Below are 21,596 nucleotides of genomic sequence, written 5' to 3'. Positions count from 1 at the left end.
TACTGATGCGAGGCACCTAAGCCCGCTCCTTTGGCTTCCTTTTCAGAGGCTGTCACTTTTTATACCCCCGTCTTCCTGTCACCGGTTGTCAGTCCGTCTGCGAACCTCAGCTTACGCTAGGCAAGCTTTTCAACCCTGATTCTCTCCTGTTCTGATTCCCGTCCGTTTACCGGCTCCGACCCCTTTTCTGATCTTGACCACGATTTTTGCTCCTCCGTCCCGGCTACTGATCTGTTTTTTCCGCTCTCGACACCGCCATCGTTCGCCACGGAAATACCACTTCCGCGTCTGAGAAACCAATGAATAAAGTATCTATCTATCTACTATCCTTTCCCTTCTTCCCAATAAAACTAAGAGAAACGCACGCAAGTGGGTCCTGTCTCCGTTCTGGTTTTTGACACGACCACTAGCCTCATTAGCATTGTGTTTGTTTAAAGTCATTTGAATTTGGCATGACATTTAAATACTTTGATCAATTAATTCATTTAATTTACTAAACACAAACCTGCTAGCAAGTCTAGCTCTTCCTTCCCTTCTGCGTGGATGTCGCTACAACATCTGAGCTTGGTTTTCCGGGGAGCTGGCAATCTGCTGGTGGTTCTGATGCATGTTGTTTCTGAAACATAACGCCGAGTTAATTAAAATGAGAAAATATACATAGGAGTAGGTGAGCTTCCACATATCATCGAACTGTAATGGTGAAGCAAACAGCGCAGAGCATCCAGCTGTGTGAAGCTAAATTTGGCACATTGCACACCTTCATGCAGAGAGACCGTTGCTTACTTTAGACTTTGACTTTGACTTGCTCTTGCTCTGCAGGTGACAAAGTCGACACTTAAGTCATGCTATGCAAACCGGAAGGGCACGGGTGGATTTATTTATGAAATAGCTTGAGTCAGGGATCAGCAACCTTTTCGGTGCGGAGTGCCACTTTCAAATTTCCTTGTAAATCAGTGTGCCACACCAAGATTAATGACTCGCACGATTTTTTGATATCCAACAGCTGTCATTTTACACCAGTCCGAATATACAACATGGATATTCATTGAAATCGTATAACTGACCTATTTATCTAGCACTATTCTTGTTCATCAATAAACTAAAAAATGAATGTGAGCAACATGTGTAAAGGCCTGTAGCCATCCATGACTTCAACTTTTTACCACAAGAATCAACCAGAATTAACCATTCTTCATCAACTATGAACTAGAATCAAAAAACAAGTGCTATGGACAGCTACCATACCATTCATCGATTATATCTTGTTGCAGAAAATATCAAAACCAGAAATAACAGCAGCAAAAGCAGAAGGCTACTTGAAAATAAGTGCAACAGAAATAACAGCTGATTTGGTCGCATATATTAAATGGTTTTCCATGCTTTGCTATGCAGTGAGCAATGTGATAACTTGCTTCAGTGGTGGTGATTTTCGCAGTGATAAAGGTTTTCAGGGTCTGTGTTTGTTGGCCGTACCTGGACACAGCTCGTATTAATGTCTCTCGTCAGACACAACCTTGAATTTATGTTCATATTTCGTCTCGTAACGACGTTCATGTGCGAGGTACAATGCTCTCGAGGAATCATGCACAAACAGCACGGTCATTTTTTGCACAAAGCCCACGTCATTTGTCCACGCTAGCTGAAAAGAACAAGATTTTTTCACTGGAAGAGCGGTCATGATTCATTCATTTATCGCGCGTCGGTGTTTCTGTGGCTGGGTTGAAACACGGATCTCTCCTCTGCGCCGCGCAGACACACACGGAGCAAAGGAGGAGGGGCGCTACAGTAAAGCCTCTAAACAACACAGCACGCAACTGAAAATGTCGAAATTTCAGGTAAAAATGTGCTTTAAAAAAAAAACAAAAACATTATTATTTCTATTATTTTGCCATGCGCTCGCGTGCCACTGCTGGCACGCGTGTCATAGGTTGCCGACCCCTGGCTTAATTAAACACGTCATTTAAGATTCTGACTTTAAATTGTGTTCCTTAATCTTGGCTATGTCATTAACATGATTTTGAACCCCCCACATGAACGTATCTCATCTTTATTTACCTTGGCTGCACCTGCCTTAGGCTTGAACACTGGGTCATCTGGAAGGAGGGTATCAGACAGTTTCTCCAGGAGAGGTGGCGACATAGGCTGCCATTATAAAGAAACGACATCAAATGAAAAGAATTCGACCGAAGACATTGTGAGGTGTCAATCTTGTGTTACCTTCAGGGGCTCCGAATCCAGCGCAGGAGGCTTCAGCTCCACAGTGGACGATGTGCCGAAATCACTGGACAACAAGTCCAAGGCCGTCTTATCGTCCATGGACTTTTAACAGATGAGCGGAAAATACGACATTAAATCCCATCCGTATGTCAGGCCTCATTTTTTAAGCGCGGGAGATACTCACCGTTTTTGGTTGGGCGTCTGCATTAGCTTTAGCTTCGGCCATTTTCTGTCAAGGGAATTTCATTCGAGTCAGTTGCACAGTTAATTACACATGTATTTCCACAGTTAGTCGCTAGACTTAAACTACAATTAAAAATATTTTCATTTTGGCAAAAAAAATTCTACTTTTAAATAAAATATCCTTGAATTAAAAATATTATATTTCTCTAATAAGAAAAATAATTTTGTATTTTTATTTAGCAAATGTTAAATACATTTTAAGAAATATTTGCACACACAAAATTTAAAAAGTCAAAAGTGGGATATATATATATATATATATTTATATATTACATTCCAACTAGTTTGTGAACAGATATTTAATAACAGGAAATACTGTATACGAAATGAGAATCCAAATAAAGGTATAATAAAAATGTAAAGCTAAATACCCAAAATATCCAATCATAACCCTTTGATAGAAATTTTATTTAGATTATTTGACTTGTTTTACAAAAAAAAAGGAATGAATAAATAAAATGTAAAAAAATCAAGCAGATTGTGGATCATTTTGCTAATTTTAAGAATTTTTCTCACCTTTGTCACAAATATTTATTCAAAATGTGAAAAAATATCTACCTTGATAATATAATTTTCTAAGAATAATATTTGTTATTTCATTAGGGAAACAGGAAGAAATATCTTTAAAAATAAAATTAAACACAATACAAACAAGATTTTCTGCCAGTAGGGTACAGATATTGTCCTGTGTTTCTAATATAATAAATTATCCCTATGAAAAAAGCAAACTTATTTTATTTACCAGATATTATATATAGCTAAGATATTTATGACAAATGCTTTCTGGCCGTAGGGTTTACTCCCTTGGCAGAAGATTTTACTTATTTTAAGCGTAATTTTTGTAGTTTTAAGATTTTAGTTCTATAATACGGAATAACATTTACACTAAAATGAGCGAAATTGTCTCATCAAGCAAATATAAAAAAAAAATTGTGCTAATTTAATGAATGTTTGTTCTATTATTGGTAGAGAATATTTAAAATGGATAGAATATTCTACATTTTCTATTAGATACATTTGCTTATTCTAAAAAATATTTCTTAGGAGGGCAAGACGAGCAAGCACAAATATCTTAAAATTTGTGAAATCGTACACAGCAAAACAAGAAAAATCTTCCACGCAAGGTAGTACCTTCAAATCCTCCTCAGTGGGTCTGTACTCGGGTGGAAGAGAGTCGTCTCGCTCTCCCATTTTTATGAGCCTCTCTTCCACAGCTTTCTTCTCCTGCACACCAAACAAAACACAATGAAATCAATAAAGTTGCTCCTAAATCGATTTGCAAAGTCATAAAAAAACTATAAAAACGTTTTTATTAGGCGGCGCAGCTGAATGGTTGGCGCACAGCCCCAAAGTGAGAATGTCCAATTGACACCTTTTCCACGATAAGGGTCTGTTCATGCTAATTTTATTCATACACAAAGCTCGAAGTTACATTAAACTTGCGTCTTCGTCGACACATATATTACACTGTCTCACTCTGACTTTTACCGCTCAAGCGCCCCTGGTGGCCATTAGTAAAAAAATGCATGAATTAGCCGCATCATTGCATAATCCGCAGGGTTGAAAGCTTGTGACAGAAGTCGCGGCTTTTAGTCCGGAATTTACGGTAGACGTTAAGTTCCTGGAGCACTTCATAATTTCAGCGCAAGGCTAGTGATGTTTTATAGCCTCCACTGCCAGCGGTTAAGATCGGAAATTTTCGAGGGTTCTTTAATGCCCACCTTGACAAGATCTTTGGAAGGAACTGGAGCTGGCTGGGGGGCGGGCGTAACTTCCGTTATCAGAGTTTCTGACAGGGCATCCAAGGCGCTGTCTGCTGCTGTCGAAATCTGCATGAAGAAAAGAAAAAGTAAATATTTTTAACACTTTAACGGGCAGCGCAAACTTGATGTGTTTTTGTTACCTGTGTGGCAGTTTTTGAAGGGGCAGCTGATTTCACAGTGGGGGCAGCGGAGGATGAAACAAAGTCTCCGGCTAGGGCATTCAGAGCAAAGTCTGCAGAGGACTGAAGAGAAAAATATAGTAAGAATATTATTACGATAAACCTTCACAATATTTTTTTTCAAGTCAGTGCTCAACAAACAATTAGCGCCAATTATATGACCTCAACGAAAGGGGGACCTATAGCCGTCAATGGCACTAACTGTGTCAACTGCTGTGGTAAAGTAATTTAAAACAAATAATATTAGTAGATTTTAAGCTCTCGTAGATTAAAAAAAGGCTAAATTAAAGAACATGAAGACGCAGAATGGCTTTGTGGACCCCCCCCAAGTACACGTATTTTAACACACTGCCATTCTAGTCAAATATTCATTTTTTGCTAGGCTGCCATAGACAACTATAAAAGTTCAAGGTTTGTTTTAACAAGGCTACAATCAACGTCAAATATCTATTTCAGCTCGGCTGACATCGATGGTTATACTATGGCTTGCAGAACTATTTGGCCCCCTTGAACTTTGTGACCTTTTGCCACATTTCAGACTTCAAACATAAAGGTATAAAACTGTAACTTCTGATACTCCTTCCATCTCAATATTATTGCTTTCACAGTCCTCCTTGAGATGTTTAAAGCTTGGGAAATCTTTTGTATCCAAATCCAGCTTTAAACTTCTCCACAACAATATTCCGGACTTGCCTGGTGTGTTCCTCGTTTTTCATGATACTCTCTGTGCTTTAAACAGACCTCTGAGACTATCACAGTGCAGGTGCATTTATACAGAGACTTGATTACACACAGGTAGATTTCATATATTATCGTTAGTCATTTAGATCAAAATTGAATCATTCCGAGATCCTCACTGAACTTCTGGACAGAGTTTGCTGCACTAAAATTGAAGGGGCTGAAACATTTTGAACGCGCACTTTTTCTTTTTTTATTTGTTAAAAAAGTTTAAAATATCCAATAAAGTGTGTTCCACTTCATGATTGTGTCCCACTTATTGTTGATTCTTCACAAGAAATTAGTTTTATACCTTTATGTTTGAAGTCTGAAATGTGGCAAAAGGTCACAAAGTTCAAGGGGGCCAAATAGTTTCGCAAGCCACTGTAGAAGCCCAAATCCATCTATCTAGGCTACCATTAACAACTATGCAAGTCAAACATTCATTCAACTAGACTGTTATAGACGACTATATGAGTCAAAATATCCATCTTAGCTCGGCTGCCGTAGACAGCTATAGACATCAAGATGCATTTTAGCTTGATTGGCGTATGAGTTCCATTTAAGCTTGGATCTCCGTGAATAAGTTAAGCATTGTCCATTCTTACATGGTTGAGCATTTCGTAAGGAACCAAAACAGAATAGAATACGACATACATGTGCAGGAGGGGCAGAAGAGGAGACCGCTGGTGCCTGAACAGCAGGAGCATTCGAGGATGTCAAAAAGTCTCCGGAGAGAAGGTCGAGGGCCTCGCTGGTGTCCATCTTGGGCTGCAGGGTTTCATCATGGAAGTGAGCATTTTCTTTAATTTTTGGAGCCGATAATTCTCTTAACCTTGTTTTACCTGAGGTTTTGGAGCAGGCATTTTCTTGAGTTCTTCCTCATTGAACCTGTACTCAGGTGCAATTGAGTCTTCGCGCTCTCCTACAAGCACTGCATCTTCTTCCTTGTGTTTGTCTTCCTTTGAAGGAAAATATGAACTCAAATCAGTCACGTTTTTTCAACATTCACATATATGGTCAGAATTGCGTTTCTTACTGAAACTATGTCTTCAGGTCTTAGTTTTGGAGGTTCTGGTCTTGGCTCTGGTGCTGCCAATGTGTCACCGAGAGCTCCGAGGGCGTCCATGGACATGTAGTCACCCTGAGAGGATAATTTAGGATAATTGTCATAAGAATTGAAAAAAAAAAAAGAGTAAAAATGACAAAACGGAGGACGGGAATATTTGATCTTCAAGCTTACCTCATCGTTTTTGGGCTTTCCTTGTGCTGGCAACACTGGGGGGCAGTTAGATACCTGCAGGATCACAAAACAACAATTAGGAATAATCTAAAGAAGTGGACAATAAATCCCAAAAGTTCTACCTGGGGTGTCTTTTGGGTCTTAGGAGGAAGGGGAGCATGTACACCAGACGATTTAGTTGAAGTCAAAAGATCTTGGGCAGATAACGTCTTTTTGGTCTGCGAACACAGAAAATAATGACGAGTCCACAGCTAAAGGTTTTTTTTTTGAAAGGACGAATAAATAACTCTTTATTTCTTTACCTGTGCTGGGGCAGATGAGGAGCTTGTGAAGTCCCCAGATAAAAGGTCTAATGCCTCATTTGTGTTCAAGGTGGGCTGCAAGTGAGGCCAAATGTAAGAAAACATTGTGTAAGATGGTTTTAACTTTATAATTCTAGTGAAGGCAGATTTAAATATTTTACTGTGGCGCTGACATGAATTAAACTTTGTCCTTTAGAGCTGCTTTAACTCCGGAGTTTACGACAGTGTTAAAGATCTGCGTGTGGTATTGAGAAAAACGTAACTTCAAAGCCTTTTAGAGCTGCTTTAACTTAAAGTTAACTCTAGTGTTGAAGCTGGACCCTTTTATGAAGGGTGAAAATAGGAAAAAGTTTAAAGAAAAAAAACCTATACATGTTTTTAAGACTAGAGTTAAAGCCGGTTTAACTCAACAGTTAACCCTGGTGTGGTGTAAACCATCTCCAATATTTCGTTTAATCTCTATAGTTGAACCACCATTAAAGCTTTAATTTATATTCACTGACTCAGTAGTTAACTGTGGTGTTAAAAATGTAAAAGAAAAAAATCCTATACATGTTTTTTAACTGTAGAGTTGAAGTTTTTCGAAGCTGCTTTAACTCTAGTGTAGTGTAAACCATCTCCAATACTTCGTTTAATCTCTAGAGATAAATTACCATTAAAGCTTTAATTTATATTCACTGACTCAGTAGTTAAATGTAGTGTTAAAAAGGTATCTGAGTTATATGCTGCAAGAGAGATAGTCTTAACAATCTCAAACATATGAACCTACGAGTTAAAGCAAATTTAAAGCTTTAACTTTGTTCTCCTACAGAAGTTTAACTTACTTGTTTAAAGTCACTTTAACTCAGGAGTTAACTCTGGCGTTAAAGCTGTCCCTAAGATGAAACCCTCATGGAGGATGAAGTGTAAACAACATTTTCAATTTTGTACATGTTTTAACTCGAGAGTTGAAGCTGGCCCCTTTTATGAAGGATGAAAAAAGGATAAGGTTTAAAGAAAAAAAACCCTATACATGTTTTTAACTCTAGAGTTAAAGATTTTTGAAGCTGCTTTATCTCAACGGTTAACTCTAGTTTAGTGTAAACCATCTCTAATACTTTATTTAATCTCTAGAGGTAAAACCACCATTAAAGTTTTAATTTATATTCACTAACTCAGTAGTTAAATGTAGTGTTAAAAATGTATCTGAGTTGCAAGAAAGATAGTCTTAACAATCTCAAACATTGTTTTAACCTACAAGTTAAAGCAAATTTAAAGCTTTAACTTTGCTCCTCCAACAGAAGTTTAACTTACTCGTTTAAAGTCGTTTTAACTCAGGAGTTAACTGGTGTTAAAGCTGTCCCTAAGACGAAGCCCTCATGAAGGATAAAATGTTAACAACGTCGTTAACAATCTTGTACATGATTTAACTCGAGAGTTGAAGCTGCTTCAAAGCTTTAACTTTGTGGTGCTGACAAAAAATATAACTCTAACTATTAGAGCTGCTTTAACTCAGGAGTTATCTTGGAATTCAAGCTGCAACCCGAGTTAAAACCCTCATGAAGGATAATTTTATAGATTGTCTTTAACTCTAGAATTAAAGTTGCTCTAAAGCTTTAACTTTGGTGTGCTGATATAATTTTGGAGTTAACTCTAATGTTAAGGATGTTCTTGTAGTGCTGACAAAAGTTTAACTTTACATGTTTAACTCTTTTGAAGCTGCTTTAACTTATGTGTTAACTCAAGAGTTAAAGCTGGGTCTGAGTCCAGGGCTGCATGAGGGATTAAGTGACAACCTCAAATTTCTTAAAGGTGTTTTAAAAGCAGCTTTAAAGCTTTAACTCTTTCAAACATATTTTAACTCGAGTTATCTCTATTGTGAAAAATGCCTTAAATTAATGATTAAGAGTTTGAGCAGCTCTAAATACTTGAGTTACAGAATAACGCATTCTTCACATATATATATTTTTAAAATTGCCTTTGATCTCTTTGTCTCACCTGAGGTTTAGGAGCCGGGAGCTTTTCAAGTTCCTCTTTATTGAACCTGTACTCTGGTGCAATGGAGTCCTCCCTTTCTCCTACAAGCACGGCGTCTTCTTCTTTGTGTTTTTTCTCCTAAGATAACCCAAATAGTTGATTAACTCTCATTTCGGACCACCAGAAACGTTGCAGTTGTTCCTACCGAGACGATATCTTCAGGTCTCAGCTTGGGGGGTTCGGGTTTTGGCATATCCGCTGGTAGAGTGTCACTAAGAGCACTGAGAGCGTCTAGTGACATTGAGCCGCCCTGGGGATAGAAAAACAGTTTTAGAGTGTCTGTAGTCCTTTTTGACGAGGAAAGAATTCCGATTTTTACCTGAGAAGGTTTTGGTGGAGCAGGACTCGATGACACAGTTGGAACAAAAGCAGGGACCTCGGCTTTCTGCAACAATAGAAGAGGGATGAACATTTATGTTGCAAAAATTGTTCTCTGAATGAAACGTGCAATGCACCTGTGCAGGAACAGTTGAGGACGTCAGCAAGTCTCCAGATAGAAGGTCCAGGGCCTCGTTTGTATTCAATGTGGGCTACAATGCAAAAAATATTTTAACACTTTTGTAGGACACTAAACCAGGCAAATATCTTAAGTCGTTGGGCGCATTGAGTGTAAACATTTCACAGGAGAAAAAAAACAGTCTCTATGTAAAAACAACACATAATGAAAAAAAGCTATATCCACAGTACATCTAATATGTATTTACCATATTTTCCGGACTATAAGCAGTGTCCAAAACTCATGCCAGAAAGTTGCCTGCCCCATTTTTCACAACTTGAAACACAATAAGACGACTAATCGCAAAAAATCTTTGTTGCAAAGTATCAAGGATTGATAATCAGAATATATAACAGAACAGCACTTTAAAATTAAGTTTATTACAAATCTACTTATAACATTCATTGCATGTACTGTATATGACATAGCTGTTTTCCATCCGCCATCAGTATGGACCTGTATTTACTCATCTTCATTCATGCAATGTTTGTGTTGCGTCGTCCGCTACAAGCCACGTGAACTACTCTTTCCACAATGCTTTTAATTTACATTTTGCAGTGTCATAAATGTTGTTAGCTTATTTTGAATCTTTCTTCTGGGGCTGAGGTTTTGGCTTGATTCCTAACCACTTCTCAATTTTTCTTGAGTTCTCTGTGGATCTACTTTGGAAAACGATATGCAAATGTGTGACCTTATAACGCTCGGGAAAGTCCGGAAGCAGGAAGTTATTCGATGCAGGCTTCTGATTGGCTGCCACGTATGCAAATTGCCAAACGAACTAAAATTCCCAAATTTCCAAACCGAACGAAGATTTCGACATCGGAATAAAGCAAACGTTTGATTTGATAGAAAAATCTGTAGGGGTTTATTTATTTTTTTTCTTGAAAAAGTTGTCGGCCACCCGGGCGGAGACATTTTGTAAGTTGTACGCCCGACGTAAAAGATGCACGCCTCGGGCGTCCGGGCAGATGTATTTCAGACACTGCTATAAGGCGCACCTAAACAGAAGTGTACCTGAAATGTGTAGTTACGCGGCACAGTTCTAAGGTCTTGGGAATCTCCTGTGTGGGTTCAAATCCAGCTACCGGACTTCCTGTGTGGAGTTTGTATGTTCACCCCATAATTGTGTGGGTTTCCTCCGGGCACTCCGGTTTCCTCCCACATTCCAAAGACATGCATTTCAGGTGGATTGGCCGGTTCAAATTGTCTCTAGGTGTGAATGAGCGAGCGAGTTGTCTGTCCCTGTGTGCCCTGCGATTGGCTGGCAACCAGTTCAGGGTGTCCCCTGCCCACTATCCGATGATTGCTGGGATGGGCTCCAGCACCCCCGCTACCCCACTGAGGACAAGCGGTGCAGCTAATGAAATGATATATATATATATATATATATATATATATATATATATATATATACACACCAGAGCCATATCACCCTATTGGGAGGTTGCTAGAGTCAAGAACACATTCACATTTTGACTTTTTCTGGGAGATTGATACAGAGTAGGGGATTCCCAGCCTCCTCGCTCAACCCAACTGATGTGTTGGGAGTCATTAGGTGACCAAACCCCCCAATTTCAACCCCTAATGCCGAACGCCAAGCAGGGAGCCAAAGGGTACCAATGTTGCAAGTCTTAGGTATGACCCGAGGCACCAGCAACCTCCCCGTCTCCGGGCGGGCCCCCTACCCCCAAGGCCACTGAGCTATAAACAATAATATTCAAGAAATGGTAAATACATTTTAAAAAATGATAACAAAAACACATAATATAGTCTTAATAATGATAATAGCACCAATGAAATAAATAAGGTATATTTTAAAAAAAAATGTTAAATCCTATTGAAATTAAATTAGTAAAAAATAAATACAACTATAACTATAAAAATATAAGTCAAAGAAAATAATGATAAAATATTTAGATCACAATCACAATGTTATTAGTATTATTTATCAATAGTTGAATTTACACATATTAGACTACCGTACTAATTGGCTTAAACACACCAGCGTGGCCTGCAGAGCGATTCTGAAAATAACTCACCGGTGATGGGTCATTGTGACTTTCTAGGAGATATGTGATTTCAGTTTCCTGATTGAAACGAAGCCGATAACTATACCTGGAATCGGCATCAATGCCACCTCACCCACCCTTTATTTTTTTACTTAAATCCAATTCCTGTGTACCTCATGTTAAGTTTAATCTATATGATTTTCTATTAGTAATCCTTGACATGATGAGTGTGTTTAAATACATGATTAATTATCCAAAATTATTTTTCAAATTAGCCTAAAATTTATGTATGGTAATCACTCAGTGCTTTTGTACACGGAAGATTTTTAATCATATTTCTAATATCTACAACATGGTCCTAACAAAATAATAATATAGTAACAACATCACAAAAATGTAATGATATTAGAGATTCATATCAAACTGGTAGCCATACACGCTAATCATTAACACAAAGGTAGCTTTCAGAGAATATACCGGTAATCTGAAACAAACTTAACATTGACGTTTATCTTAAGTTCTGTTTGTTCTCACCTGAGGTTTAGGAGCCGGATATTTCTTTAGATCTTCTTTATTGAACCTGTACTCAGGCGCAATGGAGTCCTCCCTCTCACCGACACGTACAGCATCTTCCTCTTTGTGTTTCTTCTCCTACAAAATAAAAATGATATCTGGTCACTTCCTATTTTTATGACGATGTTCAACGTTTTCCATCGAATTTTGTGAGACCCCGGTTGGTGGACGGTCTTTGAAGAAAAAGTTGTAGATTTAAATGATCTGGTTCATTTTTAGAGCAAAATCAAGACTCTGAATCTGTGATGAATGTGTGCCCTTGTCATCTATCCATCCATCCATTATCTGCACCGCTTATCCTCAGTAGGGTCGCGGGGGTACTGGAGCCCATTCCAGCTATCTTCGGACAGGGGACACCTTGAACTGGTTGCCAGCCGGTTGCAGGACACACAGAGACAGACTCATTCGCTCATTCCCACCTAGGGATCATTTGAACTGGCCAACTAACCTGAAAAGCATGTTTTTGGAATGTGGGAGGAAACCCACGCAGGCACGGGGAGAACATGCAATCTCCACACAGGGAGGTTGGTGTAGCTGGACTTGAACCCTGAATCTCTGCAAAGTGGGGCTGCGCGCTAACCCCCCATCCCCCATCTATTCAGATTAAAAATAACTGAGTGTTTTTTACGATCCCAAAGCTGTACTATTTTAAGATATCGTATCAGCAAGTAAACAGACCCAATCAATGATATTAGGTTTAAATTTAATTAAATGTAATACTCATATCGATGATTTGGTAAGTTACAGTATCAAATACAGACGCTCCCCTACGACCATTCGACTTACGTAAAACGGGTAGATAAGAACATTTTTTTGGGGATGTCGAAAAACCTTTTTCTGAGTACAGGGCATTACTGTAGTGCTTTTTTCGGCCTCTACCAGCATGTGGCGCTGTGAGAGCTCACCCAACATCCACCCCAAAGAAGAAATCCGCTTCCTCTTCCTATTTCGTGTGTAAACATTCTATACTGTATCTCCAGCGTGCTAAGATCGTTATCGTTTAATATCTCGTGATTCCATTTAAAAAGGTTGGTGTGAAGTGTAAAGAAGAGGCCAGCCGTTTCATTTGAAATGAAAGTGAATTAAGGAAGATCGCTTTTTTCCAGCCACTTTCTATCACGGAGGAGGAAGTCGCCTAACTCTTAAAGCGCATCTTCCAAAAGTAAGTTAAACTCAACTTTATTTATGTTTATAGAGCATATTTTATGAAATGTTTATTTTTTTAGTCCAGGAAAATACAGGTTACTTATACAAGCCCTAAATATACTTAAATAAACCTTAAACATACAAAATATAGCACTGAAGCAACTTAAGAACAAATTCAACTTACAGTCGATCGTTTGTAAGTAGGGCAGCGTCTGTATACGTACTGATGCTTTCGTTATTGCTGCTATGACGGTATACGGGAGGTTATTTTAATTTGCAACTTATGAGCTACAGTTAGGCCCACCAAAGCATTTTCCTGTTCTGAGCGAATATTTTTCTAATTGATGCAATGGCAGTGCCTGTCACGGTTGCCATGGCGCCCAATTGGTCCTGCCCGTGTGGCGCTAGCTGCGGCTCACTGACAGATTGGCTTTCAGTCATTTTAAGCTCAGATCTCTCATTTTTCCTCTGTCAGTCCGTCAACGAACCTCTGCCCCGCAAGACGGGGGTTCTGACTCACTCCTGTTTTCCTGTTGGTATTTCCAGTTTGTATTGTTCCCGTCTATTTTTTGTTCTGTTTATTATTCTCTCCAGTTTCGTTCCTGTCTTGTTTGTCCTGTTTATTTTCTATATCCTGTTTCATTATCAATCCTGTCTGTCCGTCCTGTCCGGTATCGACCCCACTTGTCCGATATCTACTCCGGCAATTGGTATCGATATCGTCGGCCTTTGCCATCCTATCATTTCACGCCAGACCGCTGCCTAACGCGCATGACTCCCAATTTCCCGTAAAATAAAAGGCTTTTGTGAGAACGTCACACGTTTGGGTCCTGATCCTGTTCTGGTTCTTGACAGTGCCGTGTTTTTATGCTCCGTTAAAAATGCCAGCCTTCCTATAACTGTGAAACACTGATGTTACTCGTTGTTTACATACCGAGACGATGTCCTCAGGTTTCACTTTGATTTCTGGTTTCGTTTCTGCTACCGGCAGCAGGTCCCCAAGAGCACTGAGCGCACCCGGGGACATGGAGTTGCCCTGGAAAAGATAAAAACAGACTTTTTTTCTAACTTCATGTTGGAGTAAGTCCCAAATCTGCTTTATGCTCTACAAACGAGTAACATGTTACCTCATCCGTTTTGGGTTTTGTTTTGGGGTCTGCCTTCAGAAAAAAACCGCCAGATGTTTTTTCCACCTGTTGTTTTTCAGCAGGGGGAGGAGCCACACACACAGTTTTCTAAAAAAACAGGAAAATAAATATAATAATTGAATTACTCTTTTTAAAGTGACCCTGTGATGAGATTTGAAATGAAAATAAAATAAACATACAAATGATTCGAAAATAACAAAAGCTTCTTCCATTTTATTCCAAAATATGCGAGCAATTTGTAATGCAATTACTGCTACCTCCACGGATGGAGCCAAAAAGTAGTAAACATGCTTTTTTTATTTTATCATTTTCCTTGTATATAAATATACACTGCAAAAAATATACATATACGCATTTTACTTAAATGTGAGTTTTCTAGTTTTTTGACATTGTAAATTGTTTTTCGAGCCAATTAGGAAAAGCCAGTCTTAAAATAAGTTGGCAATTCATTTGTAATGTAATTACTGCCACCTGCAGGAATGGAGTGGAAGAGTAGTGACTTTTTTTTTACTTTAATCTGATTATATACACTGCAAATATTTATACATTTTTGGCTTCAATTTTTTTTAAGTTATAACACATCTTAACCTTTTATTCTAGTCAAACAAGCATCAAATTGGCAAGCAATTTGTAATTTAATTACTGCCACCTGCAGGAATGGAGTGGAAGAGTAGTGATTAGTAACTTCAGGAATAATGCACCATCTGCTAGATAAGATAAGTCAGTTTAAGGTTGATTTTCCTTAGATAAAAATAATATCCTAAAATTAGAAAACTAAAAGGTTTTCTGCCAAATGGGTCAGAATTTTTTTTTTGCTGTGCGGATGGTAACTTATTTTTAACTGAAACAACTTACACTGCAAAAAAAGAAAATATTACCCCAATGGCAGGTAAAGTTTCTCATTTAAGGTATGTACTGTATGAAATGAAATGATCTGCATTTATATAGCGCTTTTCAAGTCAAGACTTCCCAAAGCGCTTTACAGTGTGCTTCACATTTCCCAATAGCGGCCGTGCAGCCATGTAAGGCGCTAACCTGCTTATTGGGGGCATTAGGGGTTCAGTGTCTTACCCAAGGACACTTCGACATGTAACACGAAGGAGCCTGGATTCGAACTGCGATCTCTTGATCCCAAGATGAGCGCTCTACCTCCTGAGCCACTGTACATATTATCTTATATTTATATTATCTTGTATTAAACAAGAACATTTATGTTTAAAAAAAAAAAAGCGAATGGGTCTAATCTAGCGTTGTGTATACATTTTGGCCTATTCTAAGTATTTGTTTTAACTGTTGTGGGTGTAAGGTAGGTTATAAAAAGGAGGGGCCCCAGGCACACCTGAGGAGACTGGGGAGGGGTCATAGGAGAAGGACTTGAGTTGAGTGAATTGAGTGCGGTACGAGTGAATCCATTTTACGGGAATGTGGGATAGACCAAGTGAAGAGTCTGCTCAGAAGGGTGGAATGGCAAGTTGTTTCAAAGGCGGCACTTAGGTCGAGGAGGATGAGAATGGAAAGTAATGTTCCATTCTTTTTAATCAAAAATTGTGTTTATTGCATTTCTTGAATTTTATCAAAGAAATGAAACATACAGTAATTCATTAATATTGTAATGACGTTAAACCTGAGGAGGTATCCAACAATAGAGTAGTCACATGGTGCATCATTCTTCATTGAATGCGCTACAGTAAATGTGGTTATTTTGATAGCAGGCTAATATAGCTAATAAAGTAACACACGGCACGTGTTGCATTCATTATAAGGCCTATATAAAGCTTTTGTTTTTTTTACGGTTCCTGACAAATGTTATTTTTGTTTTTTGGGTCCAATATGGCTCTTTCAACATTTTGGGTTGCCGATCCCCCGAACTAGGATGATTCAAAAATGAAATTACGAGTCCCGTCTTGTTCTGTTACCTGGAATTGGGCAGGGGGGATCAAAGCTTCCAAGGAAAAGTTGTCCACTTCCATCTTGGCTTTCTTATCTGCCGGAGGGCAAACGGCAACGGGAGGCTGCGGTGAAGCGACCTCCTGGAAAGACGAAACCAGCTGGAGATGCCAGGCAAGACAGAAGACAAATGATGTGAGGTTTTGTACCTTCGAAACCGGTGGGGCAACGTAACACGAGGCGGCGGCAGTGCCTTTTTGCTGAGGAGAGCGGAAAAAAATGAGACCAAGATTACATCTAAAAACAAGGGCAACGTGGAGCTATGGTAAGCCCCCGGGATAAAGCCACCCCGCCTTAAGACCTTTTCACAGACTAGAAATGTTTTAACTGAACTTCATTGGATACGAGACTCAATTGGCATCTGTAAAAACCAACATTAGGGCTTAAAGAGCTAGCTTCTAATTGGGACATATGAGAAACTCCATTGCATCACTTTCCATATACTTTCTCAATGTGACATGAAAAATCAAACTACAGTAGACACCTAGGATACGGCGACCCCGCCTTACAACATTTTTACTTTATGGTGTGGAATCAGATGTTTTATTGACCCCTCTTTGCGGTATTTTACCCACTCTTCAACATCACCAATTTATTTTGGGTGCCCAAAAATGAAAACCTTAAGTGCGTGTCTGTGGAGCTATGTCTGCATGCTATTGGTTGACATCATAAAAACACTTGCCTGCTATTGGTTTGCATCACGACATCATTAAGAAGGCCTCCAATGATGCCTGTCCCTTCGTTCTGGTCAGAAATCTCATTGCTTCATAAAGTATAGTTTGCGATACAACAATGTATTTTTTGTACTGTATTTATTCGCTACAGGTCCCAAAATTTGCAATAATGCTAAAGGGAGAAGCAAAAACATCATAACCATGGAAACATGGCTGTCATTGTAAAGTTGCAAGGCGGAAATCAAGTGACAATTTGGACTATAATATCCCATCCATCCATTCATTATCTGAACCGCTTATCCTCAGTAGCGTCGCAGGGGTGCTGGAGCCCATCCCAGCTATCTTCAGGCAGTGGGCAGGGGACAACCTGAACTGGTTGCCAGCCAGTCGCAGGGCACACAAGGACAGACAATTTGCTTGCTCATTCACACCTAGATACAATTTGGACCGGCCAATTCACCTAACATGCATGTCTTTGGAATGTGAAAGGAAACCGGAGTGCCCGGAGGAAACCCACGCAAGCACGGGGAGAACAGGCAAACTCCACACAGGAGGTTCGATCTCATGACCTCAGAACTGTGCCGCACACGCGCTAATCACCGCGCCGTCGTGCTGATTGGACAATAACATACCTGGCTTATAAGTTTTCCCTGTAATTTACTCACATAAATATTTTTACACAGAAACCTTTTTTAAAAATACCTCATCTTGCCCATTTTGAATCTAATCAGGATTGTCTCGGTCACTGGTAAGAGAAGACAACGTCATCATAGATTGCTGATATTGTCACGATTTTCTACATAGTCTGTCTTGCTGTGAGTAAATAGCTGTGGCATTGTGTTTGTAAGGTTTATTATTACTAAGGAGAATTGCAACAATTAATACCGGAACAATTGCCCGAGGTTGACACGGATGAATAATTAAACATAACAAGGCAATAAAAGCGAGGACTTTTTATAAGACAATTCTTACAAGTGGCAGTTTTAAAATCAGTTTTAATTTAAATCCGGCAACCCCTGCGGGCTGCATCTACCTGCTACTCTGCTTGACCAGCTCAGGTCACATCACACCAGGTCAAATGAAATTTTGCATTTCCGTTCATGTTATTTAATCATATACACATACATTACACAAGAGTAGTATTTACTTTATACTACTTTGTTGTATAAATATTTTCGTTTGAGGTAACAGGGGTTCGGAACAAATTAACTTATGCTTTTCCATAAGTTTTTAACCCCCACTACACAGCAATTTCCCTTTGTGATCCCACCTCAGAATGGTTTAATATTGTATCCCGGGTGTCTACGGTATTTCGAAGAAACAAATAAAAGACTTGTTAGTTGTGTAAGTATTGCCAAATCTGCTTTTCCTAGGTGCATTGCAACATGTGGTTTCTGACCTCCATTTTGGGAGCAGTTGGAAGAGTTGATGTCATGAAACCCGCTGAAAGGGTGTCCAGGGCTTCATCTGTGCTGAGTGGTTTCTGAAACAAATGGAGTACTGTATCACCTTGAGGTAAATTCACATTGTTTTCTTCGAAAAATAATCTTGAACGTCATTCGATTATCCGCTAGAGGGCGTTTCTGACCAAGCACAAATAAAATCCCTCAAAGCACACAAGCGGATCACAAGTGAAGGAAAAATACTGACACACCCTAAATTCCAACAAGAGGCAAAGCACTTTTCAAACTACCCGGAATGATACATGAACATAAAACACATTATAAACCAAAGATAGGCTAGCCCTTTTAAAATACACGAAGGTGCAAAAAAAAAAAACATTTAAAAATGTTAAGTTTGCAAAGCTTTTCAAAATAAATTGTATTATAATAGTGAAATCATAAATACTTTATGCATGATAAATAAATTATGTTTATTCAGTAGATTAAAAAAAAACATTAAAATAAATACCTATATCTGATGTACTGCGGCTGGTAATACAATTTTGCACAATTATTTTTTATTTAAAAAAAATTGTGAAAGCAAAAATGTGTAATATTTAATGCCTCCGAGTGTACGAAATAACTTTCATTCAGTTGAAAAAAAAACATTGATTTTAATGCTAAGCGGTAATAAAGTACATGATCTATCATATTTTTTATTGAAAAATCATCGGTCGACAAATGTGTAATTATTTTACATAGTGGAATCCCTACCTAAGGTGTCACCATGTTTGTCTGCCGTCTTGCTGCAGCACTGGTTTCCATTCACATTATACAACAGTACAATCTAGTGGTCAAATATTACACACTGGGGCTTTAAAATCGTTTCTTAAATGAATAAGAAAACCATATTCTCTCATAAAACATAAATAAACCCTAAATATACTTGAATATATAAAATGTAAAAGACGATCTCCTTCTCAATGTTATGTTTTAAATTTTTTTTTTTCATGTAAAAAGAAAATTCAATTAAAAATATACGTGGCTCTTGAATCTTATAGCTAAATTTTGTATTAATAATTATATCCAAAAATAATGTTTTAATATTTTTAAATAAGAAAAATATATATTGTATTATAAGAAAAAAATATTCAAAAATATTATGGACTGTACTTTTTTTTACGATTGATTTAAAGATTTTACACCATATCCTAAGAAAAAAATACCGTTTAAAATAAAGTTAAAGTGGCCCTTCAATCTGTTAATCATTGGGATACATTTTTAAATGTTGTATTGTTTTTATTTGGATTTTTTTTTTTTTTTACAAATTTTAATTTAGAAAAATACATTTCTTATTATAATATATGAATACACCTTAACAAAATTACAATATTTAAAATTAACAAAATTATATACTGGGTTTTATTTTATTTTAATATTTGAAATTAAGAGTAGCCCTTAGAATCTGAAAAAAATGGAAGCCTCTGCTATACACTTTGCCAAGTAAAGACAATATTCAGCACTGCATTGCAACATTCCTCACGAGAGTGTTTTGGCTCGGTCCTCTTGACTGAAAAAAAGACCCTAAATTCCTTTGAAAAAAAAAGTTACTTACCGGAACATCCTTGGGTACGGCGTCTGCAGGAAGCGAGGGCTAAGACGTGAACAAAATGAAAATAAAACAATGAATACAAAAATGAAGAGAAAACGTTTTAAAATGTTTCTTCCTTATGTATAATATCTTTGGTGTCATGCGGAAACATATCTCTGGGAGAAAAAAACATTCCATTCTCCCAGAATTAAATAAATACCATTTAAATAACCCTTACAGGTTTAGAAATCAAATTTCCCAGAAAAAAATAGACTCATCACGTGAGCATGTTGTTTGTTAATTGTTGAATGATTGTTAATTATAGTTAAGATGAACACTTCACTTCCAGATGTACGTCTTCATATGTTGCTAAAGCTTCTTGGATGATATTTATGCAAATATGTAAAGATTGATTGCATAAATCAAGTGTTTATTCATTGTAAAGGACGTTCCAAAGGCAACCACAAAAGGTTGAAAACTTCAAGAGGAAAAACTTAAAACACACATGTTTCACAGAAAGTTACTTTAAAAAGGCTTCTTTGGCATTTGTTCCCATTCTCTTTGTTTAGGTCTTAGATCAGGAGATGGCGTCATGATAGTCTGTAATTTTCAATAGTCTGTGGCCCTTTGAGACTCCTCGTGATTAAGGGTGTCACAAATAAACGTGACTTGACTGAGGTTTTTTTGTTTTTCCTTGGCCTCATGTAGGTTTTAGATCAGGGGATGGTGTAATAATAGTCTGTAGTTTGCAATCATCTGTGGTCTGTGCAGCCCTTTGAGACTTCTAGCGCTTAAGGGCATCACAAATAAACATGACTTCACTGACTTGACTAAAAGTAGATGGGGGATTTGAGAATGAGAAAGACACATTTCCTCCTGGGAAGAAGAATTGAGGGTTATGCAAATAAACATGACTTGACTACCAGGTACCCCTGTTCTAGGTTAAGTTTGACTCCTCATCCTTTGACATGGAACTGACCATATTTTCAAATCTGTACTCCGGAGGCAAGGTGTCTTCTCTTTCCCCGCACTTGGGAGCGTCCTCGGACGTGGCATCGCGCTACGACACATGCAGCACACAATTTAGCTGAGTTGTAGCCGTTCAAGTTAGCGCTTAGCAACGCCGTGTACCTCTTTGACTTCGGGCCCGGTGAAAATCGGTTGTTTAGGGGTGATCGGGTCTACCGACGGCAAGCTGCTGGCCAAGGCGTCAAACGGATCGAGTGCTGGCGTCTAAACGTGCAAAATTAGGCACACTGGAACAAGCAACATGCTTCTTATACTATGTTATGGCTTCCTTACCTCTTTGGGACCGATTGTTTCTGTCGTAGGACGTATCTCCACTTCCACCTAAAATAAGGAATATATATTTTTGAAACAGTCATTCAACCAGGTGAAATGTTTGGCCATCAAATAGATATTAAATTCAATTGTTTAGCTTCCTATAATTACTCAGCTTGGACTGCAAACCAGGGAGAAGAACTAGCTTAGTGCAATCTTGACTAGAGATGGAAAAACAACACAACAAAAATCTACTAAGGTGATGCCGGTTGGATCGCAGGGATTTAGGTACCGGTAATATAAGTAAAAATAAAAAGGAATACTGTGGGTTCAAGTGTTGACCACCATTAATAATAATTTAATGTTATGATCGTGATATACCAGCAGAAACTAAATGGTAGGGTTTTAAGCTACCCATAACTACCTAACTTGAACCAGGGAGAAGAACTAGCTTAAAGGTATCTTGACCAGAAAAGGGAAAATATATTAAAAAAAAAACCTGTAAAGTGCTGTGAGTTATATTTTAGGGATTTATGTAAACTATCTAAAATAAAATAGGAACCGCGGGTCCGAATGTTAAACACCATAATAATAATTTCATGCCAATGCTTTTGCAGTAGCAGCTATTTGGGGACATGTCTGTACCAGCCAATAGCATTTCTTTGGTAA

The 21,596-nt window shown here is 38.2% G+C and overlaps 1 protein-coding gene across 1 annotated transcript in view; it reads right to left on the bottom strand.

The window, feature by feature from the left end:
• The window catches only part of cast (calpastatin), a 62,854-nt gene that overhangs the window by 3,608 nt on the left and 37,650 nt on the right, over positions 1-21,596 (bottom strand). The window contains exons 5-32 of the mRNA XM_088338006.1: positions 20,949-20,996; positions 20,778-20,879; positions 20,626-20,706; positions 19,671-19,709; positions 18,073-18,156; positions 16,149-16,199; positions 15,969-16,082; positions 14,032-14,139; positions 13,839-13,940; positions 11,720-11,836; positions 9,136-9,210; positions 9,000-9,065; positions 8,826-8,930; positions 8,642-8,758; positions 6,665-6,739; positions 6,485-6,580; positions 6,363-6,416; positions 6,159-6,263; positions 5,965-6,081; positions 5,777-5,890; positions 4,364-4,465; positions 4,182-4,289; positions 3,592-3,684; positions 2,402-2,446; positions 2,218-2,319; positions 2,056-2,142; positions 784-813; positions 506-616 (exon numbers count right to left, since the gene is read on the bottom strand). Coding sequence (XP_088194132.1) covers positions 518-616; positions 784-813; positions 2,056-2,142; positions 2,218-2,319; positions 2,402-2,446; positions 3,592-3,684; positions 4,182-4,289; positions 4,364-4,465; positions 5,777-5,890; positions 5,965-6,081; positions 6,159-6,263; positions 6,363-6,416; positions 6,485-6,580; positions 6,665-6,739; positions 8,642-8,758; positions 8,826-8,930; positions 9,000-9,065; positions 9,136-9,210; positions 11,720-11,836; positions 13,839-13,940; positions 14,032-14,139; positions 15,969-16,082; positions 16,149-16,199; positions 18,073-18,156; positions 19,671-19,709; positions 20,626-20,706; positions 20,778-20,879; positions 20,949-20,996 — 2,436 coding nt within the window. The 3' untranslated portion in view covers positions 506-517. The remainder of the gene's footprint in view (positions 1-505; positions 617-783; positions 814-2,055; positions 2,143-2,217; positions 2,320-2,401; positions 2,447-3,591; positions 3,685-4,181; positions 4,290-4,363; positions 4,466-5,776; positions 5,891-5,964; positions 6,082-6,158; positions 6,264-6,362; positions 6,417-6,484; positions 6,581-6,664; positions 6,740-8,641; positions 8,759-8,825; positions 8,931-8,999; positions 9,066-9,135; positions 9,211-11,719; positions 11,837-13,838; positions 13,941-14,031; positions 14,140-15,968; positions 16,083-16,148; positions 16,200-18,072; positions 18,157-19,670; positions 19,710-20,625; positions 20,707-20,777; positions 20,880-20,948; positions 20,997-21,596) is intronic.

Source organism: Urocampus carinirostris, chromosome 6 (genome assembly GCF_059441175.1).
Source record: "Urocampus carinirostris isolate Australia breed hairy pipefish chromosome 6, RoL_Ucar_1.0, whole genome shotgun sequence".
In the NCBI taxonomy this organism is placed as follows: domain Eukaryota; kingdom Metazoa; phylum Chordata; class Actinopteri; order Syngnathiformes; family Syngnathidae; genus Urocampus; species Urocampus carinirostris.
This window is presented reverse-complemented; position numbering and strand designations above follow the sequence as displayed.